A 21,917-nucleotide genomic window follows, 5' to 3' on the forward strand; every position below is an offset into this window, starting at 1 on the left:
ATTGGCTGGTCGTCAAGGGTCCGCATAATATCAGTGGAAGCCGACCGAGTCTTTGATCGGATTGGTCAATGTCATTGTGGATGCATGATACATCATACATTTGTCAAGTAAAATGGTGCAAATTAAAAAAAAAAGACTAAGCCGTTAACTCGGCAACCCGACGTTCCAGTTCCGGTACAGCCCGTAACTGCAAGTCCAACTCTTCCTTCTCACTGCGAGATTGTTAATAACCGCTCGGCGGAAAGGAAGGGCGGAAACTTACTCTTCGAGTTTCAACCGCCGCTCCCAGTCAAGACTGGTGAAGATGTAGCCGCCCTGTCCATCGAACTGCAGGATCTTCTGGTGATACTTCCAGAGACTGCGTCGGTGCGAGACAGTCATGAGAGTAATGCCAAGTTTCTTGGCCGTCTCGTACATAATCTTCTCAATCTCCAGCGTCACCGAGGATGTACACTCGTCCAAAATGGCAAACTTGGGTCGGTGATAGAACAACCGAGCCATAGCGATGCGCTGCTGCAGACCACCGGATAGTACGTCGCGCCATTCTTCCTCTGCATCCCAGCCTCCCGGACGGTCTACGACGGACGCGATATCAACCACTGATAGGATCTCGTAGAGATCGGCGTCAGTGACACCCTTAGCGCGCATCTCGCGCACTCCATCTGGGTAGATCACTTGCTGTCGCAGGGTCCCACGAGACAGATATGGTCGCTGGGGAATGTAGAAAATATCATGGAAAGGGGGTTTTTTCACCGTACCTCCGTATACTGGCCAGAGCCCGCCCAGGATCCGGAAAAGAGACGATTTGCCGCACCCGTTGGGTCCGACGATCAGGAGGTGGTCGCCGGGGTTAACGGTGAAGGAAAGCTTACGCACCAATACGTCGCCGTTCGGGGATACGATCGGTACATCGATGAACTCAATTGCGTCGCTTTCTAAAACTTTACCCCGACCAGACAGCACCTCCGCATTCTCTGCCGTCGAAGCGGAAGATACCAACTTCTTCTCGAACCTTCCAGCAAGGAGGTCGTCCATCACTTCCAATAATGAGGAGACACGCGAAGTGTAGCCAGCCAGCTCTGAGATTTCTTTGTAGGAGAACATCAATCGGCCAAAAGCATCTGAGGAGGAAAGCAACATTCGGCGATTGGTGACGAAGCCTGGGAGTCATCAGAATTTAAAAATCCAATACCAAAGGGCAACAACTTACTTTCAGTGTGATCTGCCATGCTGTGGGTAGTCTGACCGGGGATCTTGAAGAAGACAGGCACACTACATAGCACCAAGCCCATAGCTCCCCAGAAATACTTGATCACAAAGTCCTCCATGAATCCGTGGTAAAGTCGCCGGCGCAGAATGCGGTTCACATGTTTGATCAGCGTGAAATAACCCTTGTCCAGGGTATCCTTCTCGGCCTCGTGGCCGTGGTAAAGCGCCACTTCTTCATTGTACTCAATAAGCCGTGAATGGAGGAAACGGAACTCCCCCTCCAGCCGAGCCTCATCGGCAACATATTTGCCAAATGGTGGAGTCAGCATACGCATGACGTTGGCGGACAACTGCACTAGCAGACTCATGATGAACAGCCCTTCACCTCCCACGTTCTTGGAGAGCGAGTAGTTGTAAATAGCCATATCGAGAATGGGCTTAGCTAAATTGGAATACAGTTCTGCTAGACTGTCTGAGAAGCGGGACACATCGACCGTGACAAGTTGGTCGGGATTCTTGATTCGATCGTCCAAGGCGGAGATGGCATAGAAAGTCATATTAGACAGATACTTCTCGTGGATATAGTCCGTGAGACGCTTGCGGTAGCTGAGAGCAAGCTTGCACTGATGGTAGGCGAGCTAATACGGCGAAACATCAAGTCAGCAAATGTACTGAACGGTCGCATCTAGCACCGGAAACCGGAGACTTACCATAGAATTCGTAAAAGTAGCAGGGATAGCCACAATCATCCACCAAACAAGACCGAGCAAGAAATCCTTCCCCTTACCGCGCACCAAGTTGCTCACAAGTCTTCCGTCCAGCTCGGCGACGTACAAACTAAGTATCGTCCGCAGCACCAGGAAGACGGTGTGGCTTACCAGCAGCCGTAGCTCCTTGCTCCGCCATCCGGGTATAACGATCTTCAATAAACGGAGCAAGTTCTTGAAGAATTCCCGGTTGATCCCCACGCGCTTCTTGCGGGGTTGTTCCTCATCACCTAGACTACTGGTGCCGGGCCGTCGGAGCAGCTCTACCTGCTGTGACGCGGCTTTCTGCTCGGAGATGGCATTGTGGATTCGTTTGGCGAGCGCGGCAAAGAGGGCGAGGTATACGGCACGTGAGATATTGGTTCGGTTTCGCAGGTAGAGGGATGTTAGGCTGGAGAGGATCTGTTTGATGGAGCGTTCGGGCGGTAGTAGTTTGGACTGAGCGGCCATGGCGGAGCTATTGGATGCTTATCAGCCAGATTCGGGCGCATACATGTCCGCTGTTGAGTGAGTTGAGGGGGTCGAAGGGTTAGGAGTTGAGGAGAAAGAGGCTATTGCCATGACGGAGGTGACATGTGATACCCCAGGAAACTGGGGGAGATTCAGCCGAGGAATCCACTTTCAGGTAATCTCACTGGTCTAAGGTAGTCAACACCATCTTACTTGTAATATATACTCGAACGCATTTAATGAGAAAAATATACATAGAGATGGGGAATTCATTAATTAGAAAGAGTGATACAGCCCTGAAACAACCACATGTATATACATATATGTAGTCATGCAGAAACGGTAATGACAATGACACTGAAGATGCCAATGATAACAAGATTCCGCCCTTCTCTCGTGCCCGAAACGTATATACAAAAGAACGGGGTGAGTAGATAATACTCAAAGACATGCGCTAGTATGTACAGGTTTGATAAAACGCAAGCTTGCAGAAGAATACATAAGGGCCAAGATCATAAATCGAGATGATATAAATCAAAATAAGAAAACCTAAGACGAGGATTTGCTCTCTGGTTCATTGCGGCCTGTCCTGGGTTCTACCTGATCCCTCGGACGGATACCGCTGTTGATTTGGGCGGCGATCTGGGCCTGCTTGAAGCGCTCGAATGCTTCGGTGTCTTGCTGCTGAGCAGCGTAGAGTTCGTCGACGGTGGTCCCAAGATGGTTAAAGGCCACGTCGGCATCAAAGTCATCGAATTCAGAGAGAGACTGCTCATCGTGGAGAATATCAAGCTTTTGCCGGAGAGCGGCAATATGCGAACTATCGTCCTCGTATTCGAAAGGCTCGTCGTCCTCTCCAGGAACAAGAGACGGGTTGAGGAAGTCGCGGCGGAGGTTCTGGCCGATACGGTGAATGTGTCCTTCTTGGGAGGTCATGGCCCGAGAGTGGAGGGAAGTTACGGAGCTGGTGCGAGAATGGCGAACGGCATATTGGTCCGTGTCTTCCTCGTCGAAGCAATTTTCCTCAAGCTGGCTGCTGTTCAGATTACCGCTAGCAAAGAAGGAACTGCTTCCATCATCATCACCGGAGTGTTGAGAGATGGTGTCGGGTACAGTAACAGTGGGCGGGAGCTGAGGAACAATACGAGTCTCTGGGTATTCGTCCTCAAAGCGTTGGATCATCTTATGCAAGGTCACGTCCAAAAATTGCAGGCGGCCATAATTCGCGTCATTACCCGCACGATCTTCGCGAATAAGAGCCGACTGGATCCGGACTCTGATATTGCGCGCGGATTCCAGCAGATTTTTCGACATGTCGCGAGGCCGCTTAGTAGGAACAGCTCGGGACCTGCGGCGTCGGGGCGTCGTGGTACCACTGGGCGGTAGAGATTGCTCACCAAGAAGATCCAGACCTTGCTGGTCCAGATTCCCGAGACAAACACCCAATGCTTTGACGACACCCGTGCCACCAATAACATAATCCTCGTCGGGAGCGGCGTCATCATCATCATCATAAGGCTCTTCGGAAATAACCGAGTGGCCGACAATATGCTGTAGAATGTCTGGATATGGGATATCCTCAAGCGACGAAGTAGAGCCAGGAAGCTCGACTGCAATGGCGCCGCCTTCCAGATTCCGCAGCGAGTAAGCCACAATCTGTGATCCTAGAGCTTTGACAACTTCGTTGTTTTCTGCGCTGGGAACATCGATATCGACTGCAATAATTGTCCGTGAAACACGGACAGCTGTCATCATAGACGCATACACAGCGCATGCTTCTTCCTGAGCAACGGGGTCTGTAGTGGACGCCAACTCCACAATCTGCTGATTCTCAAGAATGTTCAGATGACACAAGCTGGGGCACTCCGGCAATACCTCGGCAAGACCAATGACATGATCCGGTGACAAGTTGACGTCAGCGAGATGGAAGCGCTTCAAAGACGGCATCTTCGGCAGGAAGCGACGGAAAGCCCCCAGCGCGCTAGGCTGCGAGGAGAATAACTCGCGATTGTGAGAGAAATCAATGAACCGAAGGTTGTGGATTTGCGCAAGCGATTGGAGCAATGGGGAAATCACCGACGGGTTGAGCGAGCAATCCGCCAGACTCAGCGCATAAAGCGGTGTTTCAGGTTCGATCGCGGCTGTGAGTAGATCAAGATCATCCTTTATAGCGTTGCCACCTAGATCCAATCCTTCGCACTGTCCAGCTTTGAGGTACTCGATCACATGCTCCAGACCCTCTCTTGTCAGACCATTGTTCGCAAAGCCAAGTCTTCGTAGACCCATTTTGGTGGTTGCCTGGCAGATCTGCTTTACAGCGTCGACCGAAGGATAACACTCGCTCAAAAGCAGTTCTTCAAGATGATCCCCAGCAAAGCGCTCTGCCAGGGCATTCGCAAAGACCATTCGCACGTCGGCCGTAGGCTGGGATTGGCTGGTTGGGCCACGAACATCGACCGCAACTTGGCCTCGAGGGAAAGGAATACCTGACAAATCAATAGATTTCAGAGATTTCGATAGGTGCACAAAAAGGCTCATGTGGCGCCATCCTTCCCGTCCAATTTTCGGGTTGTCTTTCAGAGAAAGCTTTTCCACAACACCGTATCGTTCCTGCTCAGTGGAGTCTGAAGATTCCGGTCTTCGCAATCGTCTCCGTCGATAGCGCATCTGCTCTACCGTCTTGGTGGCAAGCAGAGCTGAAAGGATGGCTCGCACAGAAGTATCTGTCAATGCACAATTTTCAAGAATGAGTTCACGAACTGGAACGACCGCGAGCCAATCGCTGAATGTTGTCAAATCCTGTGAGGTCATCGGAAAATTGCTCAGATCCAAAGCCGCTACCGTGCCAGGTGACTCGGCCAGTGTTGATGAAGGCTTGGAGATCTCGTCAACCACTCTCTTGAGAACAGGCGTCTCACGTAGCTGGCAACAACGGCGATATATGCGCACTGGATCGGTTGTCGGGTGACTTTGCGTTTTGGGCCGAGTGACACCTGGCGCTGGACCTTGAGAATACTCTTCGTCATCGTCATTCTCTGCATCGAGTTGTAACGGAATTATACCGTTCGCGACTGCCTGTCTTCGCTTTCTCTCCTTCCGTTCCTTCCGTTCTGCCTCAGACCTCTTCTTCCTCTCTTGCTTCCTTGTGTGGTCAATCACTTCCCCGTTTGGAGCAGGGTCATTAGATGGCTTGCTGCTGGTGGTATTTGTCGGGGTAGAGCTAGACTGGGCCTTCGCATCGCCGGTGGCCAGAGCAGGAGTCGAGGACGCGCTATTCTTATCAGCCAATGTAGCCTGGGGATGCTTCAAAGCACCAGCTTCGTCTTGGTCCTTCAATTTGAGATCAGCCTTCTTAGACTTATGGTTAGTAGCTTCAGTTAGAGGCTGAGGCTGTCGTAATTGATTGGTTGGAGGAGCTCCCTCGTCATCGTCCCGATGGGAGACACCCGCAATTTCAACATCCACACAGAACGCTACGCGGTTGAGCTTGGCCTGGTTCAAGTCCGCAATCTTGCATCGTTGCCGATTTTTATCGACATTCATCACGCGACGTTGAGAGACCACGACATTGGGATTCAACTTGGGCAACCCACCCGAGTTGGACGAGAACTTGCGTAGTGCATTGTGAATAAAGGAGGGTGATTTGGGCGATGTCGAAGTAAAGGACTCTTCTTTCCTCTCTTCTTCCCTGTCCCTCAAAGAGTAGGCAGCGCCGAATGGGTTATGCGTATCAATGGTTGGGGTTGTTTTCGGACTCGCTGGAGGGGCCTTCAGACTAGGTTGAGACGGTGGGGTAGTCCCAGATGAGAACTTCGAGCTTAGACTGGAGATCCACGAGTTTCGTCGTCCGATGGGCTTAGGGTCTGTCTTTCGCGGCGCTGGTGATGGCGTAGATGGCTTTTGCTCCTCGCTCTTCTCAATTGGTTGGGGTTTCGCTTGTACTGGCGCTACATTATTCTGGGGGGCTGGCTTCGGTTCTGCGGTGGAGGGGGCTGGCGTTGGGCGTGGTGGCGGGTTGCTGTTGGAACGAGATCTTCGGTGTGACTTAGGTTGGGGGGTCGTTGGCTCTGCCTGTGTACCAGGCTTATCGCTTGCTGATACTGACTTTGTGCGAGACAAGTGATCTAAAGACTCAAGAGTATCAGAAGCTATCCCGACTTCAGATCTCCAACAACCCTATCCTGGGGTTGGGGATGTGCTGGCATAAAAAGTGGAACTCACCTTTTTGCGAATGATGAAGCCAGCTCACGTCCACAGTCTGAACTCCTTCCATTTTGAAATCACTCGAGAGTCAAGAGACGGAACAAAGTAACTTCGCAATGTCCAGGTGGTTGTCGAAGGTTTATCAGCGGTGTGGCGTCGTATAAAGAACGCAATGACTGGATAGGACTAGACAGAACGACGCATAATTGGCTGGTCCCCCACTTTTCGCTGATAATCGCAAAACAGTTCGAAAGGAGAATCAGGTGGACAACACTAGGGGCCCGATGACAACGAATAAGGTGGAAATGCTGGGAAATGCGGGAGATGGAATATGCCGTATAATCTGCGACCAAGAGCTCGCCAGATGCGTTAAATCACTATTACAGTAAATGACAACCCAACATCATCGCCTGTTTCAGCAAGAGATACATGGTGAAATCATGCGAGGGGTTACTAAAAGGGATAGAGAAAGTGGCATTGGAGAACTTCCGAATGCACAATTAAGCATAGACTAAGGTGACATAATCGGGGGGAGGGGGCACGTGAGTGTTCTCATTGGGGGAGTTAATATAATTGGAGTAGAAGGGTTGGCGATTGGACCAATCCGGAGAATGTTCGGCTCTCCGGTGGCGGAGGACACAAGAACCATGGAGAACAACATGTCTACGGAGTACATTATTATAAATCGTGGAGTTTACGGTGGATTAGCCGGGAGAGCCGGGGTGTTAGAAAGGAGTTTGGTTTCGTAAAAAAGGGGGAGGATACTGGTGTCGAACACCATAACGCTCAATACGGGTATCCGCGATGATAGAAACACCTAAAAACGCCACCATGTCCTGGGGGAAAAACGGCCGGGCAGAGACAACAAAGAAAAAGAAAAAAACCTCCCCCACGCAAACCCCTCGGAGGGGTAGTTATGCGATGAAAAGAAACAGTCATCACGGCGTCAAGCGGACCTCGGGAACTAGGGATATTCCGCCGCACACAAGCCCCTATCTATTCCAGACCCGGAATATTCTTGAGATATTCCCAGCCATACTCCTCGTCGGGTTTCTCGGCTTCCATGCCGAGCGCAAAGCGGTAGGCACGAACTTCATTCTGCAGACCAGAGATGACGCGAGTAGGGACATCATCTTCTTCGCATTTGAGACGGTAGGCGGTGCGAATCATTTCGGCACATTTCATGGTTTGAGCATGCCAGTAGTCCCGGTCGAGTCGGCTTTCCAGATGGGCGTCACGCTCAGCTTGGAGGAGATTGTTGTAATGCTTCTTCTGAGCAAGGTAGTGCATGTTGTTGTTCTGGCAGTAATTGCGGATTTGCTCGAGCATGATACCCACGGCGTGCTCAAACTCCCGGACCATCTTCATGTTTTCCTCACGATGGTATTTATGATCGGCACTCACAAGTTTTTCCTTGGCCAGGGCACGCTCAAGTTCGGCAATCCGGGCAGCTGCTTTAGGCGTTAGTAAACGAAGATGTGATCAATATTCCTAAGGACATACTAAGATTGTCACCCTGCTGGCCATTCGGGCCAGAGCTATCGACAATACCGTTCTTCTAAATGTGTGTTAGCTATATATCCAATTTGAGCAACTCGAATGCATGTTGGCCCACATACCACAATCTCCTCGGCATTCGCGACGATGTTCTTGGTCACATCCCGGTTATTCTTCAAGACGTCGCTCAGTTCCACAACCATCTCATAGAGATGATGCAAGTCCATCTGATGGCCAGCGTTCATCGGAATTGCCGCACCCATGGCGCCCATTCCGCCGCCATTGATCTGGCCGCTGACCGAAGTGTGGGAAGGGGAAGGAGACGGAGTTTGGCGAGGAGGCATGTTGGATATGCTCATCGCGCTACTACTGTTTTCGACGTAACCTGAGAAGTTGCCGTTACCGTTACCGTTGGTGGCCATACTAGACGTGTTCGTGTTCATAGAGACGTCGGCGTCGGCGAAAGCGCGATTCAGTTCCTCGAGTTGAGGGTCGTCAGGAGTGAAGGATTTCGGAGTGCTAGTGCCGTTATCTTCGTCGAACCAAGAGGCGTGATTTTCCACGCCTAGGACCTCCGATTGAAACTTCTCAAGGTCACGGCGAGTAACGTGCGTGGAGCGACGGCGATGCCCACGCGTGAAAGCCTTGGAAGGGGAGGGGGAAGTGTCGCCCTCGATGGTGGCGGGTGCACTCAAACCAGGGACAGTATCGTCACTGTCACTCGAGTCTGAATCGATAGCAATCTCATCCACGGAGCTCTGATCAGATTCACAGGTTTCTAGTAGGCAGTTGACAAGCGTGTTGTGCTGGGAGCTCACGCTAGCAGGTGGGGCTAGCGACGGGTCAACACGTGATTGGGGTAGCTCACGTGATGGTCCCATTCCAACAAGCTCCCTCGTCTTCTCGAGAGCACTCATTCGGATAGAAAATAAGAACTATGTGGCTGCAAAGAAAATCAACAAAAAAAAGTCATCTAGGAAAGTTGGTTTCCCAACATATCGGTGGGGCGAAGCCTATTTCTTTCCGACCGGACAAGTGTGTAAGTGTAATGGATCAATGACGGTCGAGAGTTGGAGAGAAAACGGGCTCTCGCCCAGTATGAAATGCTCAAATTTGCTCCGGTCCAATCACACGTGCTCTCTGAAGTCTATAATTCAATTCCTGCAGTCATACTTGGCACGTACTTGCCGTTCTCATGTTTTTTGTTGACATCCATGAATGATGAGGCTGGCTATACTAGTGTCGCCCTGATGGAAGGTACATATGGCAATATTGAAACATTGTAGCTAGGGCAACGTGCTCGAAATCCAAGTAGAAAATTAAGGAAGCTACCATCGAGGCATTGGCAATGTGTAATCGTGTAGTATTGTATGCACATGTGGGCATGGGGTATTATAGTTTCGTCAAGGCATATCCAACAGGGCTTGCAATCTCTGATCAGAGGCTGGAAGTGAGTAATCGTGAGTTTCAAGGGCACCGCTGCTTCTTTTCTGTTGTGCAATCCGGCCTCCAACTCTGGCTACGAGCATGCGCATTTTCTCCAATTCTTGAACAAGTTCTCCATCTTTAGTAATAAGATTGGGTTGAATGTCCTTTTGGGGATCTTCAAATGGCTCGAGTAATCGTCGAAGATGTTGCAACTGATCAAGCCGCCGTTGCCGTTGCTGCCTTTGACTGTCGAGGCTCGCGAGACGTTCACGGAGCTGGAGGTATCTGTGCGACTTGGTGTAAGGCTGGTGGAACTTCAATCAGAGAAAATCCGGATGTGTTTGTAAACTGACCTTGCCTGATCCTCTTCGCTTGCTTCCTGGCTTTCCAATATGACAGGCATCTTTGTGATGTTCCTAAATCATTGTCAGTGTTGTCATACCTTGTATAGAGATGGATGGAAACTTACATCCCCCTTGACAAATCCGTTGTTTTTTCAATACCTCGAGCAAAAGCATCCCGACTTCTTGCCTCTTGACTAACCGAAGACCAGTACAAGTTTGCAATCTGTTGGGCGACATGGTGTATCGCTTGGGAGGAATAAACAACGCGATTGTGCTGCTTAGCAGCTGCATTTACTATAGTGCTATGAGTATCGTATTCATCTTGTGTATATGGGCGCAAATCCGTAAAGAATTGTGCTGTTCAATTGTGATTTGTGTTCTGACCTTTGTGTAGGACATCTTCAATGACCTTGTCACTCAGATCACCTTCTGTGGTTTCAGCAGCATAGTTTCGCCAGTCTTCGGGTAAATCGAGGCTCTCGGAGAAAATACGGACTTGGCTCCAGATAAACGCAGATTTCAACTCAGATACAGTTCGAGTTGAATCCATATCGAACAAAATCCAATGGTGTTAGAGAAGTACCATTGTTGATTCTCCAAAAGTCCCGCGATCTTCTCTGAGCACGACCTTATCGATAAGACATCACGTGTCTCTCCATAAATACGATTTTGCGGGATGGACAATAACGATTTGGGTAATAGACCACGATAAAATAAGGGAAAGGATTTAAAGGGTAACAATTGAATAATGGTTTGATCTTTCATACATGATCTTAGTAGGGTAATAATGGGAATTCTTGGTGTGGAGTATATCCTCGGTCTAGAGTGTATGTACCTCGGCAATCTAACCGTCCAGATCGCTTTCAAAGTATGTAATCCAATTCGTGCAATTCCCATCACAACTCATTTAATTTACGAGTTAGAAATAAACTGCAGCATATCTTGCAGTGACCCCTATCATCACTAGCAGCCTCCTTCATTATCATCTCAAGATGGCAGAGATCAAGCGACCGGTGGGCTTACTGTTCGACGTTGGAGGAGTGTGTGTAAGTCGGCCACTTGACCCATAAATTAAAGATACATATCTGACGAATCTCTAGGTTGCATCCCCGCTACAAGCTATTCTTGACTATGAGATTATCCGAAACATCCCATCAGGATGGATCAATTTCAGTATCTCGCGAACCGCGCCCAACGGTAGCTGGCACAAGCTCGAGCGAGGCGACATCGGGGTGGACACGGACTTCTTTGCGGGGTTCAATGCGGACCTGGCAAGCCCGGAACTATGGGCGCAATTCCAACAGCAACTTCAAAAGAAACAAGGCACAAATGGTTCTACCATTCCTCCAATGCCGACGGTGGATGCAGAATGGCTATTCTGGGAGATGATGCGGGTATCTCGCACGACAGACCCCTATATTTACCCAGCTCTGAAGAAATTGAGAGAGTCAGGACAGTTCCTGATGGGCGCTCTATCCAACACCATTATATTCCCCGACGGACATGAATACAATGAAGCATCCGAAGTGAAGAAGCAATTCGATTTCTTCATCTCGTCTGCGCACACGGGCCTCCGCAAACCTGACCCCAAAATTTACCAGGTGGCGTTGCAGGAGATGGACAATTTAGCTAAGAGACGAGGACTAGCCGGAGCTAATCCCGACGATGTTGTGTTCTTCGATGACATTGGCGAGAACCTGAAGGGGGCGAAGAACGCTGGCATGCGTACAGTCAAAGTCATACTTGGAAAGACCCAAGATGCGGTCAAGGAGCTGGAGAAGCTCACAGGCCTTCAGTTGCTGGAGGAGGACAAGGCACGATTGTGAGGCGTTATACATAGAAGTTTGTTATTTCAAGAAGAATATCGGAATTATATGTAGAAAGGATGAAGGATTAAGAATTCTATATCATTTTCTTAATTTTCCCAATTTTTCCCCATTTTCCTGAATTAATTGTCGTTGTTTCTTGTCTTTCCCATGGTTAAGAAGTTGATGGTCACTCGTCGCCGACCTCATTTTCTGGCGGGGGATGCAGCCACACGCTAAGCGAAATCCCGCACAAAGTCGACCCACGAAAATTTCCCACTTCCTCTTCTTCGTCCATCTCCAGCGCCCCTCGACACCCCGTCAAAATGGTGAGTTCGATCGCTGATGGCTGAAAAAGCCATTATGCATTCCTTTTGCATTTTATTTCCTCTCCGATTCCCATCGGAGCCGGGTCCCTGCAAGTTGCTTCGGCGTAATTTCTGAAGCGTTAATTGCTGACTCGCGATGGTTTACAGCCTTTCACCAAGAACGTGAAGTCCAACGCCTACTTCAGGTGAGTTCAATCCTTTTATCCTGTGCTAATCTTTTGGGATTTTCTGTTTGCTAACTTGTTTTCAATTATAGTCGCTTCCAGACTAAGTACCGTCGCCGCCGCGAGGGTAAGACCGACTACTATGCTCGCAAGCGCCTGATCACCCAGGCCAAGAACAAGTACAACGCGCCCAAGTACCGCATGGTTGTTCGCTTCACCAACCGCGACATCATCACCCAGATCGTCTACTCCGAGGTCACCGGTGACAAGGTTCTTGCCTCTGCCTACGCCCACGAGCTCCCCAAGTACGGCATCGACCAGGGTCTTACCAACTGGGCTGCTGCCTACGCCACCGGTCTGCTCCTTGCCCGTCGTGTTCTCAAGAAGCTCAACCTTGACGAGCAGTTCAAGGGTGTCGAGGAGGCTACCGGTGAGCACTCCCTCACCGAGGCCATCCAGACCGATGATGGCGAGCGCCGCCCCTTCAAGGCCTTCCTCGATGTTGGTCTTGTCCGTACCTCCACCGGTAACCGTGTCTTCGCTGCCATGAAGGGTGCCTCCGACGGTGGTATCTTCATCCCCCACTCCGACCGCCGTTTCCCCGGTTACGACATCGAGTCCGAGGAGCTCGACGCCGAGACCCTCAAGAACTACATCCACGGTTCCCACGTCTCCGAGTACATGGAGAACTTGGCTGATGAGGATGAGGAGCGCTACAAGTCCCAGTTCGTCAAGTACATCGAGAACGAGATTGACGCTGGTGACCTCGAGGAGATCTACGCCGATGCCCACAAGGCCATCCGTGAGGACCCCTTCAAGGCCGATGAGGATGCCGGTCCCAAGAAGACCAAGGAGGAGTGGAAGGCCGAGTCCAAGAAGTACAAGGTCAACCGTCTCACCCACGCCGAGCGCAAGGCTCGCGTCGAGGAGAAGATCCGCAAGCTTGCCGCATAAGCGTCTCGCTTCTTATCTTTACGACCAAAAGTTCCTACCAATATTTCAATTGAGGGAATAGGCTACTGCCGGCGTTCTATTCATGTGATGTAGTTTTTGACGGATCATGGCACATACCACTTTTTATTTTTACTATCGGAAGGGGGTTTTTTCCTGGGAGCAATTAGTTCGGTGTTATTCCAAGGCAATTTCTTTACTCAGTTCTAACTGCTCCCCAATGTCCATCTGTCTTGTTCCCTCATTTGCCTCCTTGCATTTGCCTGTAGCTGGGACCTTTATAGTGTAGTTGAACCCACTTTCCATCTTGTAACTATTCTTAGTATTGTGTTATGCAGGCGATATTCTGTTTATTCTGATCATTATTTTTATGCACGTAATTCTTCGTAATTACATCATGCCATTGTGGTTCGTCCCAGGTTAAAATTAGATCGACGCCATGCACACAAGCGCCAATGCCGATATGATAAGTGGCTCCCAACCCCACGAGTGCGTTGCCAGCGCAGCAACTTAGTGGCTGTTCAATGAGCAAGGATCACCCCAAAAAATAAAAAAGAGCGCTAGATCGTTCCATTGCCTGCCATCAATCTCCGCTTTAAGGGGCCGTTGGATCCCCGAAAAGATGAACCTGCAATTATTTCACCTCTTGTATATATATCCCCCACCTACATAATCTACACATCCCACCATGAAGAGATACCAGCAACACACCCACGCAAGTTGGCACCGCGCCTACACAGGCAAATTCGATTGCCCCTGGTGCCAAAACACTCACCGGCCAGAGAGCACAACACCCCAGAGCCCGAACCACAACACCCGCAAACCCGCACAGGCACAGGACTCAGACAATGGCAGGTCCAGCAGAGCGAATGCGACTCCGACACCTGTAGGACAACGGATAGCTCCCGAGAGCCCCGAGAGCCCCGAGAGCCCCGAGAGCCCTGAGAGCTCCGACGTTCCTGTTGAAGAGCAGGCTGCTGGCACACCGCCCGAACCGCAGACCCCAGAGTCGGCTCCAGAGTCGGCTCCGGACGTGAACGACGAAGAGACACCAGAGCCGGAATCCGAGTCAACTTATACGCCGTTTAATATGGGACGGACCTCGAGGCACGGGAATAACGCGTCGCGTCCGCCGCTTCCCGAGGAGTGGACGAAGGAGGTTGAGGATCAGGAACATGGGTAGGAGATTCTAGCTGATGGCTTTGGTCACCGCTGGTTCGTCACTGTGCTGACGTGTTTTTTTTTCGATAGTGCTGCGGAATGGAATCCACCGACTGTGGAAACTTAGCGCTTTGGGCTAGATACGTTCTAGGGAGTCTCGAATGCCCGGCAACCACATTGACTCTCCTAGAGGAGTCTCGAGAAAGACTTGGTTGGAATACATCGAGTCGAAACATTCACATTAAACTACAGATATCAGGATCTTGCTTCGCACAAGTTTCTATTGTACATAATTTCACCAATCTATTTTGACTCTAATCATACCCCCTTGGCCTATCGTCATCAGCAGTCAACTCGCTTGATATTTCGCAAATGGCCTCCGGCGTTAAGTTCAGTCCTGCATCTTGCAAGGTAGCGGATCGTCTGGGCCCGTTCTTCCGTACATTCCTCGAGGAGGCGCGTGGTTTGAGAACTATTCCGCGGTAGTTGATTAATGAGAGATTTAGCCAACTCATAGTCGCCTGCCGACTCGGTTTCTGTGGAATTCACCCATGCCATTTAAGGTTCGTATGAGTCGTCATCATCATCAATCATCAGCCTGGGCCACCAGTGAACACTCTGCCTCGTCAATGTCACCGAGAGCCTGTTATGCACTGCACTCCAATGCTTTAATGGCTTCTTTGTTATCTTCACTCGATCCCTTGCGTAGGATAGCTTTGGCCTTATCGTACCCTTTGATTAGCTCTGCTCGTGCCTTGTCTAACAAGTTGAGTTCTTTGTCGATATCTGGACGCCGAGATCGAGGTTGAGGCCGAGGTTTCCATCCCAGACCAGGGGCAGAACCAGAACCAGCGTCATCATCGGAGTTGGATTGAAATCCTGTTGGCTTAGCTCGAGCGGGGTTTGCGTACCAAACCTTGTCACGAGCACCGCGCATTTCTGCAGCCATAATCTGGAATACCTTGCGAAAATCATCGGGTTTTTCCCAGAGAACACCTATCCTTCTCTGGTTGGCGCGAAGCAACCCACGATAGTGACCAATTCTCTGCGGGTTGCCAGACATTTCTGCATCCGAAAGCTCGTTGTCAAGTCTCACTTGCTCAAGGCGTGGATCGGAGTAGTCTTTTATGATCTGGTCAATCAAGTCACATGGATCGAGTTCTTCGTAAGCCCATGATATCCGTATTCGACTGAATTGCAATGCCGACAAAAGGAAACTGGGGTCCTCGCCCTTAATGCTAGACAGTTTAGACTTGGCCATAGCCCAGTCTTCCTTCAACTCAGCTTCCTTGGATTGCTTTTCAAGCTCTTTGTTAGTGCGGATTTGAGTTTCGCGACAGACGTCCAAAGCCTTGAGGAGAGGTTCGAGGATTTTCTTGTCAGGGATCTGAAGCAGCAGAGACTTGGCTTTATCATAATCATATTGCTCTTTTGCTTCCTGGATCTTCGCTATAAGGTCTTGCGCAGACTCTGTCGTGACCAAAGGTTGAGTATGTATGCTGACAGAAGAGCTAGCCGGGACGCTAGCCGGGCCGTTATGTCGGGGTCGCGAGGCATGATGTGTAGGCAAATCGTCTGTCGACAGGGATAACATGTTAGTATGTCCTAATAACACTCCACAGCAATGATACAACATACCATCCGAACTTATCTCGACATCGAACCCAGTCTGTGAGAATGTTCGCTTCGCAGCGCCCTGCGCAAGAATGATTTCTACCGGGATTTTAGGTAATTCATTCACATAGCTTTGCCCAGAAAGTCTTCCTGCTTGGCCTTGAACCACTGGCGACCGCGAACTCGATTGAGCCATGTTGCTTCGGTTCGGATGACTGATGGCATGTATATGGGAACGTAATTCATCTATGAGTGGTGCCAGTTGAGGTCCACGATCACACGAAGCCTGGGAACGTAACTTTGTTTGTACCAGCGTCCTGACACGTTTCCAGTGCCAGCCCGAAACCTCCCAAAATTGATCAGCAACACGATGCCAGAAGTCGAGATTGCCTTGCGATTTTGTGTAACGGCTTTTGTGCACAATGCAGATTTGAAACAGAACTAGCTGCTGATCAAGGCTCAGCGACGGCAATTCAGGTCGGTCCCGCTGATACTCTCGGATCACCGTCCAATTAGGGGTCATAATGCATGGGTCGCGAGGTATTGCAGGCAGTGACGATGAGGATGGGCTAGTGCCTGGACAACCACGGGGCTCTACCTGCGTAGTTTCTGACGGAGGGTTCTCAGCAATGTGGCCTTCCCCAGCTTGACTTCGAGATGCAGTTGGTGATCGCATGGTCGGAGCTGGCAGACAGTACCATGCCCTGTCGTAGGTATCGCGCATATCTTCAGCCATCATCTCGAACACCTTGCGGAAATCATCGGGCTCGCTCCAGAGAACACCAGTTCCAAACATCTTTTCCCCAACAAAAAGACTATGCAGGTCGGTGGCTCTCTCTGGGGGCCCATTCCGTTCTGCATGTTCAAAGTACTGTGTGAATTTCACCTGTTCAAGGCGAGCATCGGGGTATTTCTTCTGAAGCTGAACAAGTATTTCCATGTGCTCGTCTTTGTGCGTCAAACGTGCCTCACTGTATGCCAATGCCGCAAGAAGGAATTTGCCGAAATCGCTTTTGATACGAGATAGGAGAGACTTCGCCCCCTCCCAGTCACCCTTCATCTCTGCCTCTTTGGCTTGTTTTTCTAAATCCTTGTCCGCCTCGTAAAATGCTGATCGCTCCGCTTCCAATTTTCTGAGGAGTGGTCCGGACACCGTCTTCTTCGGAATCAGGAGCAGCAACCTCTTGGCTTCATTCCAGTCACCGCACAATGATTCTTCTTTGCTTCGTTTTTGGAATTCAATGTCGGCATCACTTAACGGTTCCTCGGGCTGTAGCAAGCTCACGACTTCAACATGGCCATCGCACCTCTCTGTACTGACGCCGGCTGATGAGTTCAAGAGGATTCGTCCAAAGTTCTCGCCATCCACTTTTAGACGCAGAGATAGAGAAGTGGCTTTATCTTGGTCCTCATTGTGCAGGGCTTCCGCGAGGTCCACTATGGGCTCTAATGCCATATGGACCGATGCCAGTTGTGGATCTGAAAGTATAGACTTCGCGCCGCTAAAGTCACCCTTAGCCAAAGCCTCGTTGCACTTGAATAATGCCACTAATGCTTTGGGCCTCTTGCCTTTCATCAGAGACACCAGATCACAGGCCTTAGTCAAGTCACGATCAACAAATTGCGCCAATACAGTCTCTTCTTGAAGGCTTCTGTTGTATTTGTTTTGTATTGCTTGTCTCCTTTCCAACGCGACAAGGAGCCGGCCCGATCTCACCTTGTTCTCCATTGAAAGCAGCGAGGATTTGGCTTTCTCCCATTCACCATCACTCTCTGCTTTAGCGCTTTCCATTTCGCGCTGCTTCTCTATTTGCTCATGTAGACTTTTATTAGACTCAAATTCCTTGATGTATGATTCTGGTTTTTGGTTGTCTTTGAATTGAAGCAGGAGCCACTTGGCCTGATCAAAGTCACAGCGCATTGCTGCGGACTTGACCCGCTCCAATATGGCTTCTTCGACGTCTTGCCAAGTCATATCCAAATCAGATTGAGGAAGAGGCGTTGGAGATCGGTATCTGTAATCGGAGCGTCTCAGCTCCGACCGCCATTTGATGAAACTGATGTGTTCCATCATTTCCCATAAAAGTGATTCCATCCGGTAACCATCAGGGTCGACAGGGCGAACAGTGTGATCCCGATAGCGGTATTCTGAGAGCTTTTTTTGAACAAAGGACCTGACCCGTTCTTCATGCCAGCCAGAGGCAGCATGGAAATCATCGGTAACAGAGAACCAAAAGGTAAGATTCGAGGACAGCCGCGTGTATAAATGTTTGTACCGTATGCATATTCGAAGGAGAGCTACCGGCGAAGGCTGGGAGCCCTGTGAAACTGATGGAGAAGTGTCCCAATTCCTTTCCTTTTCCATGTGCCGGACTGCGTACTCCAGATCACGTCTCCACATCGTTGAAGGGAATGATACAGAGTACTCGGTACTGCCGACGGAGATAGGATTCAGCCTAGTACGTCGGAGATGAATTAACATACGTAGAATTGACAAGGGATATTTTTATACTGGGTAACTAACTTGGTATAGCTGTCTGGTCTGACATGAGGACAATGCGACAGGGGTGGAAGCAAAACCCAGTTAAGCGACGGTTGGAATGTGCGGAGGAAGATACGCGACATGCGACGCGACGCGGTGACCCGACCTATAGTCACTCTAGGAAGGAGTCTAGGGACTGGACGGTCTACTCCTTATCGGAGATTGGTCTAGGGTAAAAAAATGCGACTGTTCATGCGGAGAATACATTTTTGAAAAACCACAGTTGAAGTCCAACTGGAAATCGCGGTCTTTAGGACCCTAATGCAGGTACGTCTATGATACCCACTGGAGAGCTGTATCCTTTCGCCATTAACCGCCTACTCTTATTTTTTAGTTCTCGCTATTAACATTTAGGCTTGGAGAGAATAGGAAATAAAAACTTATAGTATAGGAAAATCAGGTTAAATTCGGTGGAGAAGACGGGACCTTGGAGATGGGACTAGGGACTAAGATATTCCCATAGGAGTCCTATATAGATCTCTACAGATGACTAGGAACTCTATCCGCCTCTTTCCGAATTATTTTCAAATTGTCAAGGAAACATCACATATTTCCAATCCGAAAGAGCTAGAGAATTGCCCATGCAAAGCCCGCTTGTCAGTAGCCTTAAAACTTGCTACTCAGTGACTGCAGTTGCAACAAGCCTTGCTTCTTGGAAGGTTCCTCGACGAGAGCAACATTACGGACGTTGTCTGCTAAAGGAAACATATATCTCCCGACATCCACGCTTGTAGGCCACGACGCTGCCCGGAATGCAGCTTCCGCTAGCTTTATGAGCATTAGATCGCTTCCCTTTGCACCGAGGATAGTGCTCCCGATCGGTCGGTGTTCAAGTCTTCCTGAGATTCGTGATTGATAGGGCATTTGTCCAACTAGAGACGATCAGTAATTTACTCCGGAATTGTGGCCAGGAAATGAGAAGAAAGAAGAGGATAAGCACTGAAAGTACTGACAAGGTAGCACAAGCTGAGGGATTCCAAGGACAGGAGAGATGAATTTTTCACCAATAGTTCCAGCACTCGATGGGCTCCTAGGTCTAGTCAGTTCTCAAGAAATGGAAAACCCGGGGAATGGGGAACGACTCATTAGCGATATCCCGGTACTTCGGGTTAGCAGATCCATATGGCATAATCATAATGGCATCAGACAGGGTGTTTGGATCTTGTGAGAAGATGTTTTCGTCAAACCATCTCTGGAATACTTTCAGTTCTTCACGGTATGCATTGTACTCATCCAGAGTAACTTCTTTGCCAACTCCCCTAACACATTTCCGGTTAGCTTTTCTCCACTCGATAAATTTCATATCTTACCATCTGTAACGCAAAACTGGGCCTTCAAAAGGGAGTTTCTCATATTTAGATTCATACTTCGATCGGAAGTCGTCAAATCCGTGATAGTAATCATAGCACATAGACCAGAACGCACTCTGTGTAAGCTAATGTAAGTTTCACATCGCTTCGAACTGGTGAATGACTGGATTACCAACCTTGGACAGGTACTGCTTCAGTGGCTTCCCGTTCGCCTCCAATGGAGGGCACTTTTCCCATCTCTCAGCGATACTAATCTCGACCCGCTTAGTGCCCAAAAAGTTCTCGAGGATTTCAACAAATTCATCCACCATAGCTTGGTGCTGGGGGTTGCTGTGGGGGAAAAAGTCGAGTGGATAGATGATCTTCGACGGAAATGCCGTAGAGTTGTCGTTGAGATCCAAAGTATGAGAGGCAATATAATGGAGATCTGACAAGCTTCGGCCGAATAATCCCACAACATCGAAGTGACTGGTTATGAATGAATCAGAGAAGTCATGTGGAAGAATTGACTAGAAACTCACGGTGAATTCAAAACTATACCATCCATAGACGTTGATTCAGTAGATGGTCTGATGGAAAATAGCCCATTGCAAGTTGCAGGTGCCCTAATACTCCCAGCAGCTGGAGTTTCAAATATCAATGTCTTTGGTTCAAACTTGGACTCCGGGTTTGAAAAAGAAAGACTTACAGTCACCACCAACAGAAGAATCTAGCCACGAGTATCCTGCTAATGCTGCAGCTGAACCAGAGGAGCTCCCCGACGGGCTCTGGTATTCGTCGCCACGGGGGTTTATGGGGCAATGGAAATCAACCCACTGATCCGTAGGCTCATCAGAGGATGCAAATTGAGTCATCTTTGTCTTTCCAACAATGATCGCTCCTTGGTCAATAAGCTTCTGAACGTATGAGGCAGTCTTCTCTTGAGGAGGGTACAGTTCTGTATATGCACGACTCATCATGGTCGTTTTTGTTCCGTTGAGGTGGAATATATCTTTCAAGCAGACCCGAATACCTGCAAGCGGGCGTTCTGGCGAGACACGTGAATAGAGGCGACTAGGCACTGCGACTTCTTTCCAAATCCCGTCATCACTGATAGAACTGAAAGGATTGAACCTAATATTGCTTGTTAGAGAATAAACCGTTCGCTTTCGCCGCACTCTTCTGTTGTGACCTTGAGAACAAACCTTTCGGGCTGGAGAACATTTTCCGGCAAGACTCCAAAAATGAACGCGTCGAGACAATCCGGGTATAGGCGCCAGGCTTGGTGAATATTGGAGCCATGAAGAAAATAAGGGCCCGCTGGCAGGTCGAGCGCGCTGGACGTGTACACTGTCGAAAATTTCTGAGATACTAAGGTGGATTTACCCTGATTCAGTTCTTCAGGAGTGCCGGTTAGGACTATTGAACGTGAGAATTCTCTGTTGTAGACATCGTCTACCTGTTCAAAGAGATTCAGTTGCTGCATAAGTCTTTCAGTGTTTTCTTGCACTATCTTTGCCTCAAGAAGAACAACAGCTTTGGTCTCTTGGACGTGAATATTTTCAAGAATAGTGCCCTATAAGAACAGCTCAATATAATCCTCCTTAGGATATAGACGAAAGCTTACCAGTGCCTGTGGGTGTACGAGATATTTAGTACTCGCAATTATTTGCGTTATAATCTGATCAAACCCCATCTCAGCTATGGGGTGCGGAGGCGCGCAAAGTGGGGATAATTGGGGATAATTGACTTGAAGGATAGAGAAAAAAAGGAAGGTTGAAATATTCAATGAATTTGACACAGTGCTAAAGGTCTTTTCGGGACTAAATAGGCGTAACGCGGAAGCTCTTAGATGGAGGGGGTCGAGTCTGCCCAACGAGGCTGATCTCGGTGTAAGAAAAGGCCTAGAAAATGTGGCATGCTGCACAATAATCTCAATTCGTCCCATCTTATGTGCATGTGATAGTACTGGCTAGCAAATTTGTTTATTACCGGCCGATATGGGAATAATGGCGGGACATCCTATCCTGTGACATCTCGGGTTTAGGGCTGCAGGTGGTGCTCGAAGAAGTTAGCCAGCCTCTTCTGATTGGACTACTATAGCCACGCAGCAAATGTTCACAGCCCCCCTCGTAATATACAAGGATGTGCTTTCAAATATACC

The 21,917-nt window shown here is 49.4% G+C and overlaps 9 protein-coding genes across 9 annotated transcripts; 3 read left to right on the forward strand and 6 right to left on the reverse strand.

Moving 5' to 3' along the window:
- Positions 1-136: 136 nt before the first annotated feature.
- On the reverse strand, positions 137-2,426 carry LCP9604111_2079 (ATP-binding cassette long-chain fatty acid transporter PXA2; the record flags this gene model as incomplete). The annotated part of the gene is made up of 4 exons (XM_039069516.1): positions 137-212; positions 263-1,160; positions 1,211-1,847; positions 1,920-2,426. 4 exons carry the CDS (start codon positions 2,424-2,426, stop codon positions 137-139), a joined length of 2,118 nt encoding a protein of 705 aa, XP_038932206.1.
- Positions 2,427-2,975: 549 nt separating this feature from the next.
- Positions 2,976-6,699, reverse strand: LCP9604111_2080 (putative cell wall biogenesis protein Mhp1; the record flags this gene model as incomplete). Its single annotated transcript, XM_039069518.1, has 2 exons — positions 2,976-6,550; positions 6,648-6,699. 2 exons carry the CDS (start codon positions 6,697-6,699, stop codon positions 2,976-2,978), a joined length of 3,627 nt encoding a protein of 1,208 aa, XP_038932207.1.
- A 926-nt stretch (positions 6,700-7,625) lies between these two features.
- Positions 7,626-9,043, reverse strand: LCP9604111_2081 (uncharacterized protein; the record flags this gene model as incomplete). Its single annotated transcript, XM_039069519.1, has 3 exons — positions 7,626-8,080; positions 8,133-8,187; positions 8,249-9,043. 3 exons carry the CDS (start codon positions 9,041-9,043, stop codon positions 7,626-7,628), a joined length of 1,305 nt encoding a protein of 434 aa, XP_038932208.1.
- A 486-nt stretch (positions 9,044-9,529) lies between these two features.
- Positions 9,530-10,448, reverse strand: LCP9604111_2082 (kinetochore subunit FTA4 family protein; the record flags this gene model as incomplete). Its single annotated transcript, XM_039069520.1, has 4 exons — positions 9,530-9,839; positions 9,908-9,970; positions 10,024-10,192; positions 10,283-10,448. The coding sequence occupies 4 exons, from the start codon at positions 10,446-10,448 to the stop codon at positions 9,530-9,532; spliced, it is 708 nt and encodes a 235-aa protein (XP_038932209.1).
- Positions 10,449-10,890: 442 nt separating this feature from the next.
- On the forward strand, positions 10,891-11,724 carry LCP9604111_2083 (uncharacterized protein; the record flags this gene model as incomplete). Its single annotated transcript, XM_039069521.1, has 2 exons — positions 10,891-10,944; positions 10,999-11,724. The coding sequence occupies 2 exons, from the start codon at positions 10,891-10,893 to the stop codon at positions 11,722-11,724; spliced, it is 780 nt and encodes a 259-aa protein (XP_038932210.1).
- Positions 11,725-12,029: 305 nt separating this feature from the next.
- On the forward strand, positions 12,030-13,150 carry LCP9604111_2084 (60S ribosomal protein uL18; the record flags this gene model as incomplete). Its single annotated transcript, XM_039069522.1, has 3 exons — positions 12,030-12,032; positions 12,180-12,217; positions 12,289-13,150. 3 exons carry the CDS (start codon positions 12,030-12,032, stop codon positions 13,148-13,150), a joined length of 903 nt encoding a protein of 300 aa, XP_038932211.1.
- Positions 13,151-13,835: 685 nt separating this feature from the next.
- LCP9604111_2085 (uncharacterized protein) lies at positions 13,836-14,435 on the forward strand (the record flags this gene model as incomplete). Its single annotated transcript, XM_039069523.1, has 2 exons — positions 13,836-14,326; positions 14,399-14,435. The coding sequence occupies 2 exons, from the start codon at positions 13,836-13,838 to the stop codon at positions 14,433-14,435; spliced, it is 528 nt and encodes a 175-aa protein (XP_038932212.1).
- A 519-nt stretch (positions 14,436-14,954) lies between these two features.
- Positions 14,955-18,323, reverse strand: LCP9604111_2086 (uncharacterized protein; the record flags this gene model as incomplete). Its single annotated transcript, XM_039069524.1, has 2 exons — positions 14,955-15,883; positions 15,947-18,323. 2 exons carry the CDS (start codon positions 18,321-18,323, stop codon positions 14,955-14,957), a joined length of 3,306 nt encoding a protein of 1,101 aa, XP_038932213.1.
- A 747-nt stretch (positions 18,324-19,070) lies between these two features.
- LCP9604111_2087 (uncharacterized protein) lies at positions 19,071-21,449 on the reverse strand (the record flags this gene model as incomplete). The annotated part of the gene is made up of 9 exons (XM_039069525.1): positions 19,071-19,336; positions 19,418-19,494; positions 19,547-19,723; positions 19,775-19,890; positions 19,951-20,242; positions 20,296-20,395; positions 20,463-20,887; positions 20,959-21,329; positions 21,381-21,449. 9 exons carry the CDS (start codon positions 21,447-21,449, stop codon positions 19,071-19,073), a joined length of 1,893 nt encoding a protein of 630 aa, XP_038932214.1.
- Between the last annotated feature and the right edge of the window lie 468 nt (positions 21,450-21,917).

Source organism: Penicillium roqueforti, assembly GCF_015533775.1.
Source record: "Penicillium roqueforti strain LCP96 04111 chromosome Unknown scaffold_02, whole genome shotgun sequence".
Taxonomy (NCBI): Eukaryota; Fungi; Ascomycota; class Eurotiomycetes; order Eurotiales; family Aspergillaceae; genus Penicillium; species Penicillium roqueforti.